At 31.5% G+C, this 26,264-nt stretch overlaps 2 protein-coding genes across 2 annotated transcripts in view; one reads left to right on the plus strand and one right to left on the minus strand.

The window, feature by feature from the left end:
* The window catches only part of LOC122271449 (reticulocyte-binding protein homolog 1), a 32,454-nt gene extending 24,921 nt beyond the window's left edge, over nt 1-7,533 (plus strand). Inside the window, exon 2 of the mRNA XM_043052738.2 lies at nt 3,675-7,533. Within this exon, the coding sequence (XP_042908672.1) occupies nt 3,813-7,265 (3,453 nt within the window). The 5' untranslated portion in view covers nt 3,675-3,812 and the 3' untranslated portion in view covers nt 7,266-7,533. The remainder of the gene's footprint in view (nt 1-3,674) is intronic.
* Nucleotides 7,534-13,245: 5,712 nt separating this feature from the next.
* LOC107456470 (uncharacterized) lies at nt 13,246-25,362 on the minus strand. Its single transcript, XM_016074342.3, has 2 exons — nt 25,112-25,362; nt 13,246-17,294 (listed from the first exon to the last, which is right to left on the minus strand). Exon 2 carries the CDS (start codon nt 17,246-17,248, stop codon nt 13,379-13,381), a length of 3,870 nt encoding a protein of 1,289 aa, XP_015929828.2. The 5' UTR covers nt 17,249-17,294; nt 25,112-25,362; the 3' UTR covers nt 13,246-13,378.
* Between the last annotated feature and the right edge of the window lie 902 nt (nt 25,363-26,264).

Below are 26,264 nucleotides of genomic sequence, written 5' to 3' on the forward strand. Positions count from 1 at the left end.
ACTTTTATACGGAGGTAACGTGAATTTCCGTTACACGGAGAAGAAAACTACGAAAACCTCCCTCGGTCAGCCTGACGTCAAGGGGACTTTAACCCATGATCCGTCTACCCCTGAGGATATTTACGCACTTAAAAATCATAATTGCTTAAAATAAATACTAACTCTCGGAAATTTTATGGCCATGTCCAGGAACCCTAGGCCTCCGCGAAACACTTTTTCAGAATTGCTGTTCTAAGTAACAATGAATATTTTATTATCTTGCTAATTTTCATAATCTTAACAAGTGTTATGCAAATGATCTGAAAGAAAATAAATTCATGCTTATCGAAAATCACGTGAACAATATTTTGCAATTTTCTTATTGAAAGATTCCGGTGTAGTATGATGATATGTTATCAGCTGATCTCATTATATTAGATTTAATGTCCGATAGTCTACATGTGTTTTAATAAAAACATTTTGCTTGTTATTCTTCATTTAAAAATAAGTTTATTAAATTTAAATACTTTTGCAATTGTGTTAATTAGATGACGAACATAATGCCTGAGATCTTTTAAAAAACTTGCCAAATTTTGTAATGATATTTTTTTGTATTTTTATGTATATTTTATAAGAAGGAAATCTAAAAAGGAAAAATTAGTACTGCTTTAATAATGCATTTCATGTGGTAAGTTAAAAAACAACTGTTTTTAACGGTGCTGCATGACGCAATTTTTTTATTTTTTTCTGAAGCAAAACATAATTCACTGTGTATAAAACAGAATGTAAACATTAATACTCTTAATATTTCTCGGAATATTTAATTTAATGTTTGTTCATTTACTAAATGTGTTATATAATTAAATATATGGGTATTAAATTAGATAAAAATAGATAAATATTTAACAAAATTTATCTAAGTTAATAAATACCCTGATAAGTGATGCGCTAATAATTAACCCTCGTTATTATCACAGGAAGCTTAACCTGGAAATAGTTTTTTAAAAAAATTTAAAGTGGTGAAGAATAAATAACAATCTTTGATTATTCAATATATTCATCACAACCATCTATATCAGTGTTTCTTAACCTTTTTGGTATAATGGACCCCTTTTAAAATTTTTTAAGAAGTCACGGACCACCCCCCTGTGAAAAAAATAATTGCAAAAACCATCCATTATTAGAAAACATTTAATTTTATTATTTTAATAGTATACAAAATTTTTATAATTAAAATTTTTAATGTGAAGGTTGCTGCTGCTTTTCCTTAATTAATTGAATTGGGGGATGGTTTTAGACAAAACAACGCGCATATCATGTTCAACATTCAATCGATTTCGATGTTATGTTTTTATTGTCACAAGTGTGGAAAATCCCGCTTTGTAAAGATACACTGTAGCAAATGGAATTATAGCTGCCATAGATAGCTTTACAAGCAATGGGTAGGCTTCCAAATGTTTTAAAAATTAGAAGTAGTTAACGGACCCCCAAAATATGTCTCATGGACCCCTTAGGGGTCCATGAACCACAGATTAAGAAACCCTGATCTATATTATATAAAACGCTAATACGTACGTATGTATCAATAAAACCGATGATATTAAATCTAATTATTCGAATATACTTTTTGGTTCGCTACTCTTGGTTACAAATTTCATTTTTGAGAAGATTATTTTCCAATATTCACTTTCGTGAAAGTTTTAACGAATTAATGAATAGTGAAATCTGTCACAAAACATATTTTCCTTGATTAAACGCATCTCTACTCAGTTTTTTGACCCTTCCAATACCGGGTCAAAGTTATAGTGAAGAAAATAGCCAATCGTTTATTTTTAGAATTTTTTCTTTCCCTTGTATTTCTGAAACTAAGCATACAAATAAAAGTTACTTTGGAATTAAAAAAAAATTGCTTATCTAAAGAAAACACGCTTTTTTTTTGCTTTTCAGAATCGCATTATATTCTGTGCCAATTAATAAATATTTTATTCTTTTATGAATGATAAATATAAATTTACAGTGTATATGCTACAATTATATTATAAAAAATTGAATTCAAAGCATAATAAAAAAAATAGTCTTAACTACAAAACTGATTATCTTATACCTATTTAGTTCAAGGGAAACTTAAATGTGTAACATTTTATTAAAAAAAAACCCAAAATAAAATTCGAAACACCAATGTGTGTTTAAGATAANAATAATATACTTACGGAGCACCAACTAAAAGTTTGCTGATTTTCAATACAAATCTCTCAAAAGACGTTTGAACAGGTCGGTTAAAAAGACACCAAATAAATAAAAACGGATCAAACTACTACAGCGCCATCTTCCTTAGAGTCTGAACTAAGTCCTCCATTGGTAAAAATTTTTTTATTTGCAATTTAAAATAGTGAAAATTAAATAAAACTAAAATGGGTAGACTCGCCCCTGGATGGGTTTACGGTATCGATTTTGCATGATGTTACATAAAATTAAATTCCTTTTTTTTCCAGAATTCTTAAATGAAATAATAAATATTTTCTAAGAATTATTTTTCGTGTGAAATTATCTTTGGATAAACTAATTTTATAATTGTATGTAAAAAATTTTCATATCGCTTAAATAGTTCTCGAGATATGGAAAACGTAAAAAGTAAAACTAACATTAAGGGGCCCAAACTTAGGAGCGCTCTCGTGATCAAACTATTGAGACCATATTTCTCAGCTTGAGCCTACCCCCTATATTTTGGGGATCAGAATCCGTCGAAATCCAAATGAATACCGATTTTTGGTGCAACTTGGCTCGGAATTTTTAGTAGTGTATGTTGTTTGATTCAGCGGAGACTGTGTAGCCACTTAAGTAAATTATGTTATACTTTGTTAACGTTTTAAAAATATTTTTATGTATAATTATTTTTTTGAAATATCACATTAACAAAAGGGAGTGGGGAATTCATGAAGCCGACTACACTGTTAAAAACTCCGAGCCATGTTGCATAAAAAATTAGTATTCATTTGCTGGCCATATAAAATGGAGCTCGATTTACCATATTTTGATATTTTCTCTAGCTCCAAATATCAGTAGAAGGTCGCACCAAAAGTTTGTGTTTTGAAAAAACAAAACCCCTATTTTCATTCTTTCTCTTTTCTTTCTTTCATAAAAGCAGATGAAGGTTGCACCATTATTAGGTATTTTTAAAGTGCTCAAATGCAGGCCTAGGTAATTATTCACCGTAAGAAGTTATTTTATGATATAACTCTAACCATTTTATACCGAACACTAACTTTAGAAAGGCAACATAAAAGAAATAAACTTTAATACATACAAATAAGCCATTTACCTACTTAAATAAGTGGAAACCTAAAACAGCATGCATTAGTCGTCCTGATACACCGAGAGCAAGTTGTAAAGAAAACACGGCGTTCGTAAACAAATATCGTTCAGTTTACAGTAACCGTTAAAGTTTTGCATCTTTCACCAAATTTTGGTGCAGTCAGTTGTTCTACGGAAGTATTTCTGTATCATACTTCACAATTTATGATGTAACTGAAATAAAATGATCTTGCATTTAAGTAAACTTTGGGATATAATGAGAAAATTTGCATCAAATACTAGTTAAAAATTTACTGAGTTTTTTTTTTCAGTGTAAGATGGTCGCCAAAAGTAGCTAGTCGAAGATACATAAATTTAATCTAATTAATCTTTCTTTTTTACAGATATGTTCCAGTCGCCCAAAAGAAAAGAAAACGGTAGCAGAATAAGGAAATCATTTTGATATACATCCTCCACCAAAACTATTAACTGTCTTTTTCATATTGAATCAAGATTTGTAAAAAATAGCTTATCCATACAAGATGTCTCTATATCCAGAACTTGAGGATTTGTCAACTTGGATGACCGGTCAACAAACCGTACATGAAAAGCTACCTGATAAAGTATGGAGATTGCCCACGCCAGGGGACAAAGGTATTTTTCATGCCATAATGATATCCTACCTTATATCTTCTACCGAACAGGAAATTCCTGAACGATTTAAATATCGTCTAACTGTTCTGCTAGGTGAAAACTTTTTGACGAAAAGCATACAAAACAGTTTAAAGAATAACATTTTGCATTACAATCCATTTAGAAACTCAGATCAAGCTATTTTTCCTAAGCGCGTGGAGAAAAGATTTAAAGAAAATCTTAACTCTTATTTCGTGAAAAGGAACAAAAACAGTGAGAACTCCAATATTTCCGCGATTCTGACTGCTGCTTCGTCCATGCTGAAGTGCTCCATTTTTCTGTTCAAGACAAACGAAAACCATTCAAAAGGCTTGGAAATCTATCAAGCTGGAACAGTCACGCCATCTTCGAGCAAACTTTATATTTTTTATGACACTCACAAAGAAATGGGGAATAAACTGAAAAACACAATTGGTTATGGCGTTACGAAGAATGAAGCTTATCCGTTCAGGAAAGATGCTCTTAAGCACATTTTAAAATTAATAAAGTTTGACAACTTGATAGACAGCTTTGCAAAAGAAATTTTCTTGGAAGACAAATTTTTAATAACTATTTTGCGGTGTTCCGATACTCACGTATTAAATAAGGTTTTCAACTACCCACTTATAACTACGGCGTTAGATCAATCTGGGTTTAAAATAAATCCCTTAATAACGGACGAGAACGGGCTGTCAGCATTTTTTTATGCTATTAATAAAACAGACTTTTCACTTATATTACGGCTTTACGATTATGCTGTTGACAATTTCGGCCTCTCAGAAGACAGTAGCAGAAAGCCGGAAGCGGCCATTTTAAATGTTGTGGAACGCATACGAAATTTGTTGGAAAATGATAAACTGATAACATTGAATTTTTCATTGTTTAAGAATAGAAACAGCGTTATACATGCTTATTCGCAATTTATATACTTTATTGAGTATCAAATAGACTTCATAAAGAAAATTATTGAAATAAAAGATAGTAATTCGTATGATAAAGAAAACAAATACATCAAATATAGAAAACAAGTGATAATTGCTCTGATTGATACTTACAAAAATTATTTTTACTTAAATATGCAGAGGGATTCGCCTCAAGACAAGTTTCATAATTATCGTGAATATAATGATTATTATACTTTAGTGGACAGCTTCTTCTCTTATGTATTCTTTGAACATTTTCTGTCGCTAAGATATTATTTTAACGATAACATAGAGGAAATTTGCACTGATACTGTTGCCTCTTTATTTTTGTTGATTCAAAGCAAAATGTCTTTCAATAGAGCTAAAGGCTCAAATTTATACAGAGAGGATCATTTTCAGTGTTATATAGAACTTTATTATCGTGAGAATTTTTTACCAAAAGCCGAAAAGTTAAAGGCAGAATTAGAGAAGATTGGAAACGAAACTGCAGCTGGGCCGAAAGACGTCACGGCTGTAGTTAAATCCTTTTTGATTGATCATCCTGAAATATCGAATATAATGATAGCAGGAAGAGTTAGGCATTACTTAACAATCGTTTTAAGTATGAAAAATAGTAAAACATTTAAAAGAATGTTAGTGATGGAACGTGCCTTGCAAGTTCTTGGTGAACTAATACAAAACGAAGGTGTAACAAACTGCCCCATTAAGCATTATTTGTGTTCTTGTTTGGAAGATGGGGCTGAATCCAAAATCATGTTTTTTCGAAACTGCTTATCACATTATAAAACTAACTACATTCAGGGACAATTATATATCGAAAATAATGAGGGTATTTTTGAAAAACTTCACGCTGAGTTTAAAGGTTTGAGTGAGATGTTTGATCGAATTGACCATTTGTGCAAAATACCAGACATAATGATCTCGAAAGCAATTAATGAAGCAAAATTATATTTCAAAGATGCTGCACCTTTCTTGGAAACTCATAAGACTCAATTTTATCAAACACAACAAGAGAAATATCTTAAATATGAAGTTAGCTTTTCATTGTTAACAAAAAATATGCTGAATTACATTTTGAGAAATATGGAAAAAATGAAAACTTCTAAATTAATTGACGACATGAAAATCAAAGTAGTGAAAAACATCGTAGAAGCTTTTATTTATTTGCTAGATTTCGTTATAAATTGTAACGAAAATGATGAGGTGGAAAATTTAAAACATGACATGGAATCATTCAAGAATATTAATTTAAAAATGAAAGAATCTTATACTTTTCTACAATGCGAAACAGCAATTTTGCCATTATTAGAAAAGTGCTTGGATACTGTATCGAGACTACCAGTTTTTAAAAACAATCGAGATCCTCTATTGTTTAGTTCCTCCTTCCTCATGAAAGAATTACATGAAAAATATCAGAAGTATGACGTTTTTAATCCTAGAGAAAGGAATATTATACGGAAGGAAATGGAAGGTTATTTAGAAAAATCGAAAGAAGCAAAGGAGTTTTGCTTAAACAATCTAGACACTGAAGATTCAAACGTGTTGAAAAAGAAACTGTCGATAATCGTCGCAACGAAAGATAGTAAACGTAGCATAGAAAATTTCATAGATAATAATTCGAAAAAAAGAGCTAAGAAGTGTCTTGAAAAAATTGATGACATGACAATAGATAGTATATTCAAGCCTGGACACACTACAAACACAATTTTGTCTATGACAACTGAAGTTCAAAGATTTTTGCTCTTGCAATTAAAGTTTAGAGGAAAATTTAGATTGAGAAAAAAAATACGCCAACTCATGAATCAAAAGATTTCCTTTTTACTAAACAGAATTGATAAGTTGGAGAAAATACTTATAAGAGAAGACAAACTTATTCAGTTCTTGTGGAGACTTAGAAAGAATGAAAACATAAAGGCGCATGTTAAAAGTTTGATAGGCCAACGTTATTTGCATAAATCTGAAATACGTGCTGCTGTGGAAATGCTTATTATGGACTGTATGGGTGTTTTTGGCGATAAGGAAAAAGATAAGGAGCTATGGGTAAAGGCCAAGGATTTATTTACAGACATTAATCTACGAGATATTTTAGCCCATGGTAATCCACTCGTTCAAAGAGTATCAAATATTTTAGATCCAAGTGATGTTGTTTCTGCTTTAATGGATCATGTGACTGAACTGATGAATGACAAAAATACCTTAATTGATCTATCGATTTTATGGTTCATGCAAAAAGAGACTAACCTGAGTGATTTTATTGAATTCATCAAATGCGGAGATCACGAAATTTCAGAAAATTGTAGTAAAAGAGACTTGAAAGTGCAAAAACTGAGAAAACAAATCACGAATTCAGAGCGGTGGGAGAAGTATGTGAAATTGTTGCCCTTGAGTAATAAGTCTTGAACAATGATTCAGTTGGGCATCGTACAGTTTTCAAATTAAATATTGAACAGTGTAATAATTGTTTTAAAAATATGATTTATAATCATATAACTTATTCTCAAAGTTTATTTTTAAAAAATGAATGTTTTGAGTGACACCAATATATTATTGTTTTTTGTAAAAAGATATGCTTTTACTCTAGATTAATTAACGAAATTACTGCCTGCATTTGTGATGTAAATTTAATTTCGTCATAATTACTCGCTTGCAATAAATATATTTTTGTTGATATGCTTTCGCTAGAGATTAATTAACGAAATTACTTCTTTCATTTGTGATGTTAATTTGAATTCATTCGATAATTCATTACTACTTGCTGGCAGTAAATATAATTTTGTAATTGAAAAAGCAAGCTTAAGATTTAAAGTTTAATGCATCGAAAATTATATTATTTTATTCAAGTCATTTATGCAATAATATACAGAAACATAAATAATAACCATCATAATTCAATACAACACAATAAAAATAAGAAACCAACACAGTAAAAATAAATTGTATGTGTAACTTCAGGATTCGTAGGTCCATGTCAGTGACTACAGAATTGGGTTTATATGTTATTGTAAAAGCCAAAGGTCTAGTAAATCCTAGGTTTTATCGGTAGAACCTAGGATTTACTAAAGTGACTTGGTATGGGTCTGAAGTGCGTTTCAATTATCATTCCATTCCAAGCCTCTGCGGTAAAACCTAGGAATTACCAACACCTTCCGATAAAAGTCCAAAACCAAGGATTATTTCGCATTCTCTGATATATTGGGTTAAAATTAATTAATTAATTGGGTTGAGTCAGAGGAATATCACGGTGAGCTAATTCGACACTACTAAGGCAAAAGGTCAACATTAGGAATACCGGAGGCAATAGCATTTAACCTTAAAAAAAATTAGTGTTGGGCATATCTGACATAAATATACCACGTAGTGCCACTTAACCTTAAGACAATAAATAAATAAAATTAAATTTAAAAAAACAGTCTATAGTGAGCAGCAATATACTAAGCAGTGGTACTTAAGATTAAAAAAATATCAGTGAAAGGTAAACCGACCATTGGCTCTTAACCTTATAAAACATCAGTGTGCAATTTTTTACATCATTTCAAAGAATGTAATTTCATGTGAGAAAATACAAAATTTGAAATGCAATTAAATGAAATTATTATTTTTTGAAAATTTAATTTGAATTATTTTTTAGGATTAAATTTTATAATTGTGTGCAAATATTTGCTTAAAAAGTTCTCGTGATTTGGCGAAATACGCAAAAAGTAAAATTAACAAACTGGGGTGTCAATATGATCAATACAAGTACTGGAATTGAATCGGATAGCATCATTATTTAAATGATGAAAATCAAACTCATATGAAGTATATGTAATCCTCACTATGCTTTGATGGGTTTATTATATTACCAACCTTATGTCACCAACTAAAATTATATTTTTAAATTTTTTTTTGTAGCAAGAAATCTTTTTGAAGAAATCAATGTTCAAATATTTAGTTGTAGAAAGAAAAGAAAAAGATCTCTGTATGCTTAGTTTCGCTCAGTTAACAAGATTTCTATGCAATATAACAATTTCTAAGGATTCAAAATAATGATTTACTTTTTTAAAATCACATGGTGATTGAACATAAACATTAATACCAACAGATCTCTTATATGATCTGCAACAGTGAAAACCATCAAAATCTATATATATATTTCTCTTACACGGCACCAAAAAAAAGCCTCATTACAACTCCCCGAATGGCAACGTTAGAAAATCGACCAATGATTGCTGCTAAAAATGTCACATGGCAAATCTAGTTGAAGTGGCTCAACATATAGCGCTTTTAAAAACGGNACCACTCAAATTGAAATTACCACTTTCTGCTTTCATTCACGCCCTAAAAACATGATAATATTTAATTTAAACTGGCTCAACATATAGCACTTTTAAAAACGGAAACAATAACCAGAGTGAGCATTATCAGGTTGTCCAATTCAGATTCATGTCCTAAAAACATGATACTATTTAATTTAAACTCAATTAGGAATTAATTAATTAATTGAAGTGAGAATGCTTTAAAAGGCCGCTGTTGAATTGATATCTTTCTACTGGGAGCTATCTAAACGTCTAAAAAACGTCTAAGTGTTTGTATTGAATGCATTGAATTTTTTTATATTTCGCGTTTATTTATGCTATTTGATAATTTATTTTGCTAATATGTTTCTCATTTAGCTAATGTTTTGATTTTTTCACCATGTGCAATCTAAATAGCTAATATACTTTTTTAAAAGCCAATAAGAACATTGATAGAATTCTTCTACATAAGTATAATACTATGTCTTTGATGATAATATACTATGTCTTTGTGCTAGAACATTGTGTTCATTGGCGAGAGAGCGCAGCGAGCCATGGTTCACGGCGTGAACCACATAGGATTGCGTAGCAATTCTCGGGTGTTGGCGAGCGTTAGCGAGTAGGGGGCGGAGCCTCCTAGTTTACTATATTGTACAGAGGTTGTGAATCTAATAGCACTAGATAGCATGCATTTTTATCGATTAGCAAAATGGGTCTTAGTTTGGATTTGATGGCGTCCACACATTTTTCAACAGTGTTCAAGAGTAATAGTAAACAGTGCGCATGCGTCGTCATTGCATGCGTTGCTATGGTTACCGCTGCAGTTTTTCTTTCTATTCTCACTAGCAGACATTTTTAATGTATTTACATAATAATAATTTAAAGTATTTTTATATTCTCTTCATTATTAACGTACAATTACTGGCTTCACGGTAATTTCAATGTAAATATGAATACTGAAGAAGGAAAAGTATTTTGCGAAGTTTTGAAACACGTACATAGGCAGGATCTGAAAGCCAATCCGACGACAAACATCAATTGAGACAGTTTATGCAACCCATGATTTGCAATGTTGTGGCGTTTAACGGAATCAATCCAGAAAGGAAATGCATTTGACCAATGGGTAACCAGTGATCGTAATAAGGGGATCGCAATTTTTTTTTAAATCACTGTCAAAAAGAAATCCTTATCACAAATCAATATTTCAGCGAGGAAGAAAACAAAAATGCTATTAAAATCTATGCAATCACTACTGAGAAAGGTGTAGATAGAACGAAGTGTTTGCTATTAAGTAACAAATTAAGCAACAGATCAAGGAAACTTTTAACACATAGAATAAAATTGGTTGCGTAATTTATAAAATGAAGAGGGGCAAATGTGGTGAAGTGTCTAATAATAATTATCTGATAAATAAAACTAAATTAATTTTAAAATGCACTAATGCAATTACCAATTAAAGAGTCAATAAAACTCAACCTATTCTTCAGAACCTTCAATTAATAAGTCATGAGAAAGAATGATATAAAAATAAATACCTAAATTATTATTTAAAAAAATTTAAGTCTCAGTATTTTTTCTTTTCTTCTGACTTTTTTAGACATATTTTGAAATTTTAAAAAACATGAATTTGAAGGTAAGAAATGAAGGTCAAAGAAATCAAATATGAGAAGGTAAGAACATGATTTATTTACATTCTTGTATTATTTCAACAGAATGTGAGTGTGTAGGCTTGAAAAGATTTTCGACTAAAAAGATAAGTTAAAAATAAACCAAGCTTTTAAGAATTTCCCAGCGAGTACATTTTCATTGGTCAAAAATTACACATTTTCCATTAGTTTAAGGCGTGGCTTTTTAAAATCTCTGAACAATTTTAAAGATAAAAATTCCATGTGAAAAGGGGTTGTTAAAAATTGTATGTTGATGATATGAATGTATGTAAAAAGCGAAGCAGCCTTATAGCCACTAAATGAAAAAAATTCCTTGTGGGGAGGGAAAGTTTAAAAAAATGTATGTTAATGATATGAACTTATGTTGAAAGAGAAACAACCTTATAATCACTAAATGGAATCTGAAGTTAAGTAAGGAGAGAATTGTGGAATTAATAAATTATATTAATTATAATTGTGGAATTAATAAATTATTATTGTGGAATTAATAATTCTGCACCACATTTTATGAAACAGTTATGGAAGCGTGAGAAATGACATAAGAACTTTATATGGATTCTTCAACGGGGCAATTCATAAAATCGAGATCAGTTTCAACAAGGCAATTAACCCTTTGACGCAGATGGAACATCGGTGTCCCTTTTTTCTGCTCTAATTATTTATATTTAAATTAATATTTATGATAACATATATAATATTTATTATATAATATACTGCATTCATACATGGTCCTATATATCCTTTTAATATTAACCCATAATACACTGGTGGACAAAATTAAGAGATGGAAGACATTTTCCCAAATATCTCAAAAAATACTGAATATAAACAAATGAAATTTGGTATGGATATAGCTTATTCCATGATAATAAAGTATGCAAAACAAAAATGAAAGTGCCATTCACTGGCAAGACCTATTGCCAATAAATCCAATGTAGTCTGAACTTAAGGATAAAAGATGACAATAAAAGTGGGGCTTGTACAGTGTGTATTGCCTCCAGTGTGGTGTATGGTCACCCCTGACAGACAGACAGCATGCACAACGAGTATGCATGCTGTTAATAAGGGAGTTAAGGAGGACTTGTGGAAGACCCTCCCATTCTTCCACCAGAGCAATTTTTAACTCCAGAATAGTTCTGGGGGGAGATTGGCACATCGCAATAGCTCTCCCAAGAGCATCCCAAGCATGTTCAATAGGATTCAGGTNTCCCATTCTTCCACCAGAGCAATTTTTAACTCCAGAATAGTTCTGGGGGGAGGTTGGCACATCGGAATAGCTCTCCCAAGAGCATCCCAAGCATGTTCAATAGGATTCAGGTCAGGGGATTTGGCAGGCCAAACCATTCGTTGAATATCATCGCTTTCCAGATACTCATCAACCATGAGAGCCCTATGTGGTCGCGCATTGTCGTCCATAAAAATGAATTCAGGGCTAACAGTGCCCTTGAAAAGACGCACATAGGGCTCTAGGACCTCCTGCCTGTGCCTCTGGGCATTCACGGAACCATTGTCAAACACGTGGAGCGGTGTGCGGGTATTGCACATGTGCGAAAATGTTTTCCATTTCTTAATTTTGTCCACCAGTGTATTCAATAATACATAATATTTATATTAATTATTTAAATTAATATATTTGCGCTTTTTAGTTATAAGAAAATCTAATAGTTACTTAAATTATATTATCAAAAGTATATTTGTACTGAAATATAAATTCCAAAAAAGTAATCCAGAAAAAAATATTTTTCATTCATATTTAAAAAAATGTATCTATTATTGATTAATTTTTGATAATCAGAAATCAATAATTGATAATCAGAAATTTTACTTTTATTGCAGAAAATGAATACCGGTGTCTCATGCTGTATTTTCGAACCATAAATTATTAAAATATTAAATATATAATAATATTTTCCACTTATTAAGACATAAAATACCAATAATAATACCACAAATGAATACAAAATAATGAAAATGTATGAAAGATTTTTTTAAATGATAATTTGATTCAAAAGGTTATCGAATCTTTCATCACGAAAATTTAAAATATTTGAGTTTTCATCACAACCATGACTGTCTGCTGCTGTGTAGTTCGATGCTTATCGAGGAGCACATCAAAAACCAAATATTGTCCATTAGATCATCTACCATGCTGATCTAACATGCCTGACATTTTTCCTGTTCCTGAAAATCAAATCTGGAATATAAAGTGCGATGTTTAACTCTGCCGATGCAACAAATGTAAAGAAGTTTATAATAAATCTTAGCACTTTATGTTTTCGGCTGGTACAACATATGGACCACATGTGATGGTACACCGTAAGCAAAGGGTTAAAGAAAAACGTATTTCATGCATTTCAACTGTAGACACTGAGGGAAAAAACAATCTATGCTAGAAAGCTGATCCTGAAGAAAAAATTGTTTTCCCATAGTACGGCCCATCTTTACTGTGTTATAACTCTCGGGGGGGGGGAGCATTGGCTGGTGATCCAACTGTCATTTTTATAAAAAAAATAGACATAGCCTTCCTTAATCTTTAAATGTGATATTGTTTTAGTGTCAACGTTTGATGTCATCATTCCTCAGGAAGTAAAAGCAAGTACAGTTTCCATTTGTCACACGATTTAATGGTATTCCTAAATAGTGAGTATGCATCTTGAGTTTTTTCATCTTTTATCAGTGCTTCAAACTTTTTCTTCTTTGGACATCTCATGACTTTGTAGAAATCTGACAGAGCTACCAAGGGTTTTAAATCTTCCAAGTACATGTAAATCTTGTTCATAAATTCATTGGCTAAATTTTTATCGTCCAAGACCATATTCGAAATTTCTACCACCGGGCTTTGGTGGGACAAAATGTTTCTTAAATTGATGCCACAAAAAAGAGATGAAGATTTCCGCTTCATTTCATAAAATTCTTTATTACAATTAATTATATTAAGATAATCCAATAAAAGAGTTTCCAACGCAGCTTTGGTATCTATTTCATTCGCGTAACGTTGCACCATTAACTGTTTCGTGTAGTTTTCTTCTTTCAATGTCTTCTTTTCATTGTCTAACCATTTACATAGAGAATGGTCATCTTTAGTTAGAACTTGTTTCATGTATTGAAGCCTTTCAATCGCAAAATCAAGCTTCTGAGAGTGAAGATTTCGTATTTTTTCATGTAGAAACAGTGGAAGGTTTAGGAGTTTAATTTTTTTTATGAACATGTCATCCAAGAAAATTTTCATAAATTTATAACTAGTATCCTCTTTTTTGCCTAATATTGTTTCTACGTTGTCTTTAATGTCACGTATCATTAACAAAGCTTTTGGTGGATCTCTTATCAAACTCTTCCTTATTTTTTCTCTCAGTGTTTTTGGTACAAAAAGTGTTTCAACATGTGTATTAATTTCTTCGGTCGTTAAAGGATTTTTATTGTTTAAGTGATCAATTAATATTTGTCTTGATTCAAATGGTGTCTTCAAAATATCTGAAAATTCATCCCTAATTTTTTCTGCTTCAATAGGAGAAAAATACTCATATTTTTCTATCTTATTGAATAAATCTTTTAAGTTTACGAATTCATTTTTATTTTCAAACTCTTTTGTTACAGCAGACAAGTGAGAATTAAGTATTTCTTCAACTTGGTTAAAAATATTTAGAATATCATTCGTTCTGTCTTGTGAAATGTCTGTCACTATTCCTGCAGTGTTTCTTTCTAATATTGCATCAACTTGTGCAACTAACTGTGATAAAATATCAAAAATTTTCCGTTTTTTAGTACAATCATTAACAATAGGTTCAAAATACTTGAAACGTTTTTGTAATTCTTCGACTTTTGTTATTTTTTTATTTTTTAATTCCTGAAAAGTGCTTTTAAAATTTTGATAAAGTCCTCTTGTCATTATTTTAATTGATTTACTATTTCTCATATAAAAAACTGAAAGTTCCTTCATAAGTTTTTCTATTTCAATAGAGGAATAGGAACTCATTACTATGTTACAGGTTATACTTTTTAAGATTGAGAACTCGTCTTCATTAAAATAGTCTAGTGCTAAGTCAGATACGTGAGAATCAAATTTTTCTTCAACGTTTTTAAAAGTATTTAAAATTTCATTCGACATGTCTTGTGTAATGTCTGTCTTAATGTCATTTTTTTCAAATATTGCATACATTTGCATATGTAACTGCGATAAAATGTCAAAAATATCCCAAACTTTGACTTTCTTTTCATCGTAACTAAGTAAATATTTAAAGTGCTCGAAACGCATTCGTAATTCCGAAACTTTCTTTGTTTTTAATTCTTGCAAAATACATTTAAGAATTTTATAGAGTAGAGATACATATTCATTTTTATAACTGCTGTAAATGTTTTTTCTTGATCGTAAGATTTTAATCTCTATTTTCATCAACCGACGAAGAACCTCAACCCTTTGTGGTTGCAATTTCGTGGGAGTATTGTGATATTCTTTCATACATTTTTCAAGAATTTCTTGTTTTACTCGAAACGATTGTAATTTAAATATTGGATTAAGTTTATCAGACAATATGTTTAGTTCTGGTTGAATATTGTTCAAGTATGAACCTTTTTCAATAGCTTCCCTCCCTTTGACAGAGCTTGCTTTATAATGAGCAAGACAATTATTTCGCATGTCACAAAATGCTCTTTCTAAATCGGGTGATAAACAATAACTTAATAATGGAGTAATCATGCATCCATCTGTTACACTGCAAATAGTTTCTCCAATTATATGTAAGGCTCTTTCAACAATAAAAGCTGATTTTAATGAGTCTTTAGAAAAATCAGCAGAGTCAGCCATTTTGAAATGCATTTTCAAATTCATAATTTCATAATCTTCCTTTAAAAGTGGAAATTTCTTCATGCATGTCTCAAAGATAAGCTGTGTTGTATTTTTGCCTTTATCAGCAAAACTACTCTGTAATGTTTGCAACAAAACATCTAGGGATGACTTCCACTCTACTCTGTAACAAAAAATTGCGAAAAAAATAGTTTTTTCTTCAGGTTTGTAATCTCTTGTTCTGAATCCAAGTTTCCCACAATAAACTTTACTGCTGAAGTATTTCAATAAGTTTATTAAAGCATCTTCCAGTGATTTTTCGTTATTCACATCAACTATGTTACCTAATGACATGAAAAAATCAGTGAAACACAAACTAATATAATCATCTAGTATTTTATGATATGCATAGCATGAAAAATATTCTTCAAACTCATCCCATCGATTGCTGCGAAAATAGAAATGGCTATTGTATTCGTTTATTAATAACGTTAGTAAGTTTTTAGCTTTATCACTATTGCTTGAAGTGGAGTTTCTCATTATGTAGCTCATTTTTTTCAAGAAATTTTTATGTAACGTAATGAAATGGAGGATTTGTTCATACGAAAGAAGAATACTTATTGAATCTTCCGTACAAAATACAAGTTTTTCATATAAATCTTTCTTTAAATTCATATAATCATTTGTTATTGTAACTTCAAAAGACTCCAATACTTTCCAATGATGATCATCGTCATAAATACTCGAAAAGTGCATGCTTTTTGTAGGATAGTTATAAAGTTTGAGAAATAGCGCCCAGTCATCAGATTTTAAGCAATGATGAAATGCTGAAAAACCTTCGTTGTCTTTCGATTCTGGACTCATGTCGTATCCTGCAGATGATAACTTTTCCAAAATGAAAGCAGATTCATAAATATTATGCACAATCTCTCGCTCGGCACTTTGTAGTATCTGGAGAAGTAATTGTTCAGATGGATGTGGATTAAACAGTGTATCGATTTTATCCGGAGGGATTTTGGCTAGTTTCAAAATACCCTTTAAATGTTTATTTCTAGAATGCAAAGCATAGTCACTTCGCAAACCATATCGAAAAATATTTGTTCCCGAGACTAAATGCACAAAAAGAATTACACCTTCTTTTTCAACAAGTTTTTCCGTTAAATTATCAGGAAAGAATGATTTGAACAGCACATTATTTTCATCAAAGAGATCTATCTGACATTCAATAGAATTCGCTGCTGCTTGAAGTCTTAGAAAATCATTGAACTTATTACCCGTTGTTCTGCTCAAGTCATTTGTAAGAAAATCCAATCTCTTTTTAAACAATCGCATTAAATTACGTACATCATTCTCAATGTATAGAGAGTGTTGATCAACTAAAGGATTTTTTCTTCGTACCAGATTTTGTATAACTGTAGGATTCAATTTCTCTCTTAAATTAATACTATCCATCAGGCGTTGAACCTCATCGCCATCGCCAATGAGCAACTGCATGCTGGTTTCAAAATTTCCAATTTCAGCTGAAGACAATAAATATGGTGTCATTACAGACCATATTAAATTGTTCTTCTCTGGAGTGTCTACTTCCCAGATTTCAGAAAAATCTCCTCTTGTAATGTTTGTCAGACTGCGTTTGATTGGTTCCTTCAAGTGTAACTCCATCTCTATGAAACTCTTCTTTAGCTTGGAGCTCGAATCTTTAACAGCACTGAAAAAGGAACATAATCATTAAATACAATTATTAATTACTTTCGGTTAGTCACAAATCTTATGATGTTATTTAATATTTATGAAAGTGAAGTATTCTTCATATAATAAGGTACTATAAGATTTAAAAAAATGTCTTTATATTGCCTATATTTGCTTTCGATTTTTTTTCTTATAAAGCTATTTATGAACCAATGGAAAGTGGAAAGGGAGCAGCGAGGTCGACGTGGTGCAAAACTGTACGAGCTACTACTATTGTTAAAATAAAACTAATGGAAAAACGAAAGTCTCAACTAACCTTTGAAACGGATTTTTACAAGATTCATAAAATATTAAAAACTGTACCTTCTCTTAAAAAAAAAAAAGACAACAGAAATTGGCAAGAAAAAAGTTTTTCTTACCTGCAGTCATCAAAAGTCGTATTAATATACAATTGAAACTCTTTTATTTCCTTCTAAGTTTCGCGCTGAAAAATTGCAACAAGTACTAATACAGATACATGAAAAAATTCGTAAACAAAAACTTCTCAAAATAGAAGATTAACATATTCTTTAAAAGCTTCCTAAACAGGGAACTAATACCTTCTGTTAACATGAAGACTCAACAATTATAGTCTCTCAAAAATTAATTTACGTTAGTAAGGAACATCATACATTGAATCCTAAAAGTATGATGCCAATGTATAAAAATATTAGACGTATGATTGGAAATACAATAAAAAAAAATTTAAGCATTTTGCTTGTTTTTGAATAAATAATTTTTAATCTATTTGCTAAAATTGGCAATAAAAGCATTTAGAAATAAGAAATTGCAAATAACTAAATACGGTGCACTTATTCATTTGAAATTCTTAACTTATTTTTAACACAAACATATTATTTTTCTTATTTATAATATAAAAATTGAAAGCAAAAATTATTAATATGTCTGTCTAGATTAAAAATATATATATATTACCGCCGTCACCGCGATTTCAGAAAATTTTCAATGCTTTCCACTGCAATAACATTAAAACTAAACAATGAAATAATGTGCTAGTCACGGACCAGAGTCCATTTTTGTAGAAAAGTTTGAATATGGAGGGTTAATAGCAGGAATAATTAGCAGAATGAATCAATGGTGGGATTAGTAGAAAGTGCTAAAAAAATTTCGAATTATATCAATGCACTTTTTTGTGGCTTTACCTGTAATCCCTATCCATTAAAACTTTAAACAGTGAGCAATTTTCTGAAAGATGTTACAGAAAGAACCATTACAAGTCACATGAACGAGCTGGAACTGTTTGTTACTATCAGATAAAGTATTGGATTTCTTTTTGGAAGCTTTGCTGGTGGCACACGTACTTGGCGTTTTGTTGCTGTGTGTATAGTACTTGAGAACTTCATTATTTTAGTTTCATATCTTGTTTTGAATGATGTAGAATACTATTCATCATCGATCTGAAATACTTTTACGATATTTATTTAGCTTCTTCTGAAATTGCTGCTTTTTTTCACCAAATTGTGCAATGAATTAAAACGCATATTAAACGGGTCCCTTTTTTTGTGATATATGTATATATTTAAACATCGAAGTCACCTTTGCATCGTATGTTTCGTTTCATTCGCTCATTGGATCTCTTAAGTGTTGGACGTATCTTGCTTTGCTCCTCCTGATGTTGCATCTACCTAGAGCAGGGATGGGGAAACTACGGCCCGCGGCCGGAAGGTTTTATCCGGCCCGCGGATGAAGTTTTAACTTGCTGATCTGTGGCGAATATAAACAATATACATCCATTTTCTTGTCTAGTTCGTTTAAAGTTATTTTTCTTTCTTTTTTAACTAAGTACTGCGGACCTTTTAACTTTCTCTATTTTTGTTCTACAAAATAATAAATTGATGGAGGCTAGCACAGACAGCTTCAATTGGTGAAATGAGCAGAAGTTCTTTATAGAATAGCCGTAGATTGGTGCCATCTGAAGCAATTTTTTCTGAATATGGCAAAAATTGAGTTTTACAAATCATTACTAAAAGCTAGTTTCCCAAATATTTCATGCCTAGAAAATCAGGTCTATGTTTGCTTCCTTTTATTTATGTGTGAACAAGTGTTTTCATCTACAAACCTGAGAAAAAATCATTTCAGAAGTAGTTACCTAGAAGTAGCTTACCCTTGTTCCTTAAAATAAGTACATCTCACTTGGAACCTTAATATAAGGAACTTTTAAAAATGAAATCGCAATTTCATTCATCTCATTAAATATTTACATTGAAAATTGCATATAGTATATATTTTTTATTTTAGATGTTTTTATTTAGCCCACCAAAAAAATTTTTCTTCGATTTTTGGCCCTCGACTAGAAAAGTTTGCCCATCCCTGACCTAGAGGAAGAGCCAACATCACTGCTAAGCCTAGTGGCCGCAGTTTCGTCTGTCCGGGAAGCGATAATAATGATTATCAAATATCTTTTTTTATCGCTGACAACGGCCCCCAAATAATTATAAATGAGGTAATTACTGAGCGCAGTCCACCACTGCCAGTTCTTATCAATAGAACAGCCTCTAAAATCAGGACGGTTGTCAGCGGGCAGTGGTGGACTGCGCTCAGTAATTGCCTCAATTATAACTCCCCACCCCTAACAGTATGCTGATTGAGCTTTTAGTTGATTACGCTTCTAGGTAGGTATCTCTTCTCATTGACATGTGAGGGGTGCAATTTATAAAAAACAAGCACTGTCTTGGCGGTAAGTTTCTACTAGGCCAAGAAATATATCAAAATATATTATGCCAAGTTATTAAATTTGAGATATTGCAAACAGGATTAGATTTACAACTAGAATATAATACATTTAATGATAGTAGTATTACATTTATCAATACAATTTTATTATCTTGATGGGTAAGCGAATTTACAAATGTCCGGAATTATAAATTTTGGAATGAAAGAAAGGGTGAACTTATTCATTTGCCAACATTTTTTATTTCCAACGAGATGCACAATCGATCTTGCCGATGAGCAGACCTAGTGCGTTCTCCAGAGGTGGTATCCACTCTTTCAGGACCACCACAATGGGTGATCCTGAAAGAGTGGTCTAGTTTCTGATTCTGCCTAGTTTCTCTGTCTGTCACAATCGTCTAGTTTCTGACACACTAGATGGCAGCACCGAAACTATATTTGGATGCTAAAGAGAACTAGGAATTTAATTTTGCCCTAAATACCAAGAGCCAATAAGGCACTCCAGGTTTTTTTTACATGCCGCATAATCATGGCCGCTGAGGAATATCTGCATCCCGAAAATCCGGTGTCTGGGCCGGGGATCGTACCCGCAGACTTGGGCTCAGAAGGCCGACGACAAACCAACTGCGCCACCCAGCCACACATTTGCGAACATTGTGTTATACTGTTTTCAACTTACTCTTACTTCACTCTTACTCATACTTCTTTTCCTCTGATTTATTGTGAATGAACATTTTTTGATTAGGACATATTTAAACGCATTATTTCGCATAAATATAGTACTCAGTGTTTTGTAGTTAAAATTAAGAAACAGTTTCAATCACGAGACTTTTTAATTTTTTAAAAGTAAAAATGAAATAATTTTTAAAAATTTTACAAAACAACTCTTTTATGGTTTTACTCGATGATTAAAAAATTAAAATATTGAGAATAACTTTCTAATTTTAGGAAAATAGAGTTAATATAGTGTCAGTTAATTTTTGTGATATTATGGTATTTAATAAAAAAAAATTCTTAAAATTTGTTTCAAGATTTTCCTTTTAACTCCAAAAATACGATGAAAAGTCTATTAATAATAACAATATCAAATAAATCATTTACACCTGAAAAAACAGTCAAGAAAGATAATTTTTGTAACTGGGCGGGCTACCTGACACATTTTGAAAAGAGCTGAAAAACATCTTTTTTTAAATTTCTATTTTTTTAAGTTAAACTATTCTTTTTTTGGTTTATTCTTTTTGCATTATTTAATTAGATGATAAAACAATAGAAACATACAAAAATATTGATTATTACTCAATATTATACAGAAATATAAGCAATACTCCTTAAGTGGGTGGGGCTACCCGACTCTCCCTAAATAAAAAATTCCAAGATCAATTTCTATTAGGTGTGTCAGGATCCTGATTCCTCTCCCACGCATTTGATTGACCCCTGACCTGAGGGTCAGGGACACGGGAAGTGTCGTTCCCCTACATTGGGGGTGGAGCGAAGGACTTTTTCTTGTGAGAAAGAGGATTTTTTTAGTTAGTATTAGCTTGAACGTGGATGAGTTGAGAATGTAGAGAAAGTATGAACGAGAAGGGAACAGTAGAGCTCCGGAATATTATATTCTGCACTTCATATATATTTTTGTATCTTATTGTAAATAATTATATAACCCAGATTCATGAAATAAATAAGTTATACCAGCAAGTCCATGGTCATCATTAAGAGGATTTCCTTAAACGAACCGAAAAATGTCACAAGGTGGATATTTACATTTTTTTGTATATAAAACTATGAATGTATAATTTTTTTTTGCTATTGTATTTATCATACAAAGGGCAAGCTGAATATCTTAAAAATAATATTTGAGTTTTTTGAAAACTTCATTATAGTATAATGAAGTTTTGAAATGAATTAGTCTCGTCTTAATATACTTAATTAAGACGAGACTAAGTTATACAATCTTAATTTACTAGAATCTTTTTTTTTCTTTCTTCATTTAAATGATAAGCGGCAACTCACAGATACGCTCTTTAATACGTGTTCCATTACTTCAATCCTTCAATTACAGCGACCTATTCACGAAGTCTTGCTTGCTATTTTATGGACACAATGTTGTCTTAACACCCATTCGAATGTCTGAACAGGACTGCACATTCCTATATAGCCACTGAAATTTTGTTTCTTTTTACGAATATCAACGTCAAAAAAGTCCAAGCGATCCAAAAAACGTAAAAAGAAGCAGGTGACCAGCTCTTCCAGCTATCTCGAAAAACCTCTCTCGAAGGCCAGCCACTCCATCATCAAGACAGTCTATCGGAGTTTGCCTGAGGACTTTTCTACTAATGATATAGAGACAAAGGAGATTCACCGTCCAACCCAAATTTCCCAGATGAAGAAAAGGATCTTTGCAATTAGCGAAACACGTGCTTACAGGCCCGCTTCCGCTATTCATCGTCCTCTTCAATTTCAACGAGCAGCACCACCTTTGAGCTCTCACAAATTGCGGGCTAGTGGCTCAGGGGATAGAGCGCACACCTACAAATGAGGTGAACTGGGTTCGATCCCAGTGATAACTGGTCGGATCGAATTCCGCACCCGGCTCGCACCGACCACAGTGCTGACGTAAAATATCCTTAGTGGTAGACGGAACATGAATTAGAGTCTCTTTGCCGTCAGGCTAACCGCGCAAGGTTTTCCTCTCCATATAACGCAAATGGGGGTTAGTTGCATCAAAAAGTCTTCCACGAAGGCACATTTCTTTCCAATACTTGATCCAGGAGTTCCCTTGTCTTCTGGATTGCGTTCAAAACTGCAAAGCTATGTAGTTCAACATTAGTAGTCCTAAACCCAAAAAATAGGGTCGGATGCTCAACGACGTATAAAAATAGAACTTGCGGGCTACCCTGTACGGATCGAAAGACTTCGGTTGGTTTTTGGTCGCAATGTTTTAGATGCCAGAAATTCGGACATTTTCAAATGACCTGCACATCCCAATTCTCAACCACAATGTATAAATTACACATATCTGCAAGACAAGACCTGCTAAGTGCAGCCTCGACCATCCTGCCTACATCAACGGCTGCATTGCCCGGGTCAAGCGATCAAAACATCGCGCAAAGCCAGCTTTAAAGCCAGAATACTCGTAAGCCTAAACGAGGGGCTTAAAGACCTCATACATGACGATGTAGTCCTGACACTCCTTTCATGTCACGCCCATCTGAAAGTTTAGGCCTAATGAAGTTGCCACGCCTTCTTCTCTAAATAAAATATGGATATTTTCCTTAATGAAAAGTTAAAACTTTATTATTTTTCTGAAACAGGAACATTTTAGCATTTACTACTGTTTATTTACCCATGTAATTTTCTTTTCTTGTTTTAAATAAAAGAAGCCCGGTGGGAGGAGCCAAATATTAACCTCCCAGACCGTTCCCACTCTTAATTATTAGGACCTCCCACCAGATGACGTAGTCGCTAGTGACGCCTATAGACACACCCAGAAAATCGTTCTTGGGGAGGAAATCAACTACTCAAATTTCACTAGAAAATCATTCTTTAAGTGTTCCTTTGGTTAATTTTTGAACTTTATTTATTGCGTGAGAGCTCCGTACCCTGGAAAAATTGGGAACCACTGTACTGGGAAGCAAAATTTATAGAGAAAAGGTACTGATTCATTATAAAGAATCGCCTCGCCATACATTATTTACGCCCAATAAGGCTGAATTAATTTTGGTAATTATTACTGGTATGGTATTAGGGTAATCGGTAGCATTTCTAATAGGTACCAAGTATACTAATATAAAAATAATTGGTAAATAGTTGCCACTTTGCATTTTCACTATTTTTATACTTTCATACACTTAAAAATCAATTTATGGTTTCTATTCAAAAATATCTCGTTCACGAAACTAGCACAGTTTCAGTAACATATTTGCTTTCATTAATAAAATAGAGAAGATAATATAAAAGTGAATAAAAAGGAACGGTTTACACTCAATATGGCTTAATTAATTTTGATAATTATTCCTGGTATTATGGTAATTGGTATTATTTCTAATAGGTACAGAGTATACTAATTTACCAACATACATATATAAAATTTGCGTTTTCACATTTTTTATTTATTCATTCAGTGATGACATAGATCAGGGATGGGCAAACTACGGCCCGCGGGCCAACTGTGGCCCGCCGGAAGATTTTATCCGCCCCGCGGATAGAATTTTTATTTGCCGATCAGTGGCAAATATAAACAATATACATCCATTTTCTTGTCGACTATGTTTAAAATTATTTCTGTTTCTCCTTTTTTAACAAAGTACTGATGACATTTTTACTTTCTCTATTTTTTTTCTACAAAACATAAATTGATGGAAATAGTTAGCACAGACAGCTTCAATTGATAAAATNCTCAAATTTCACTAGAAAATCATTGTTTAATCATTGTTTTTTTTATCATTGTTTAATCATTCTTTAATCATTGTTTTTTTTCTATTCCAGTTTTAAGAGCATCCCAGTTTAAAAGGGATTTTACTTTAAAAAATCTCTACTCTTTTATCATGATAAATTTTAACATTTATTAATTTACAATATGAAGAGAAGAAAAAAAACAAAAACAAATATAAGTTATTTATATTACCTACTTTCTCCAATAGCACCATTTTTTTTACTGCAATGGATATTGATGTTTTCAACAAGTGCTGAAAATAAATCTTAAAGATTTATTTTAACAACTCTGAGTCATTTAATAAATCTTAAAGATTTATTTTCGGAAAACAAAATAGAAATAATTTTTTGTTTGCACACTGTACACTTTAAATAGTTTAAAATAAAGGCAACTTTTCAATGGTTTTGCACGAAAAATTAAGATAAAAAATATTGAGTGTAACTTAAAGCAATCGTGTTAATATAGACTCAGTTAATTTTCTAGATATAATATGCAATTTTATAAAGTTTATTATAAGTATCGAGTTCATCTAAAGAAAATAATGTATAAATTTTTTTAAAAAGAAAGCAGAAGAAACGTCAGTGGTTTTCGAACAACAATATTAACCTCAATTAAACCTCCAACTTTTCACCTGCTTTCTTTAAATGTAATTAGATATATTTAAATATACGTACGATTCTAGTCCCTTTCTTGAACTTTCTAAACTGGAGAAAAAAGGTTCTCTATTTGATTTTATCAACAATGAAGAAATGTAACCAGAGAAATATTACAGTTTATTTTAATAACAGATATGCGATTACTGATAATCTATTATGAAACAAGAAATTATACAATTTCAACCATCTGGTAACACTATCTCAAAAACTTAATATCTGCCGCCTGAATGGAAACTTCTGATCTTTTTCTTTCGTCTGTAAACATTTACCATTCCGTAGAAAAACTGAAACTTTGAAAATTTCATCATTTTCTCTACTCTTACGTGTTACGCGTGTTCTGACACGTCATTCATGACGTCTCATCATTAGTGATGTCATGTACTAAGTGATGCCATGATGTAGTATCTAAACAACCTCTTCTGAAATTCTCCTACAGAAAATGTAAGTCCGTTATATTCGACTTGTTTACAGTAAGAATAAGTAATCGACGGAATGAAAACTATTACTAGGATCGTATGGAAACTACTACTTTACTACAGTGTGAAAACTATTACTAGTAAGGAAACAATTCAAAAAAACAATTGAAGAAATTATTTTTTTAATAATCGAGATTTAAAAAAGGAAAGAAATTATTTTATTTGGGATTTTTGTCAATGCTTACATTTTGTTTTTACTATACCCAACAATTATCAGTTTTTGCATTTTTTATTTTTTAAAATTCAAGATTATAGTAATAGGGATCTATTAAGGATCGCATAAATGTGTTTTTGAGGCTAACATATTTTAAATCTTTTTTGAAGACGAGATCCTGTTCGCTTCGCCCACCAACCTCCATTCTTGCTACTCAATCATTTAGCTGTTGATAATCTCTTAGACTTAATTATTATTAAATAAATAGCTAATATTTCTAAGCAGAAATATTAATGTAAAATTAGTTTTTGTTTTTTCTATCCCAGTTCTAAGCGCATCCCAGTTTAAACGGAATTCTACTTTAAAAAATCTATATGCTTTTATCTTGATAATTTTTAATATTTATTAATTTATCATATGAAGAGAAAAAAACAAATGTAAGTTATTTATATTATCTACTTTCTCCAATATCTCCATTTTTTTAGTGCAATAGATATTGATGTTTTCAACAGGTACTGAAAATTGAAATTTTAAGATTTAT

This window comes from Parasteatoda tepidariorum, chromosome 10 (genome assembly GCF_043381705.1).
Source record: "Parasteatoda tepidariorum isolate YZ-2023 chromosome 10, CAS_Ptep_4.0, whole genome shotgun sequence".
Taxonomy (NCBI): domain Eukaryota; kingdom Metazoa; phylum Arthropoda; class Arachnida; order Araneae; family Theridiidae; genus Parasteatoda; species Parasteatoda tepidariorum.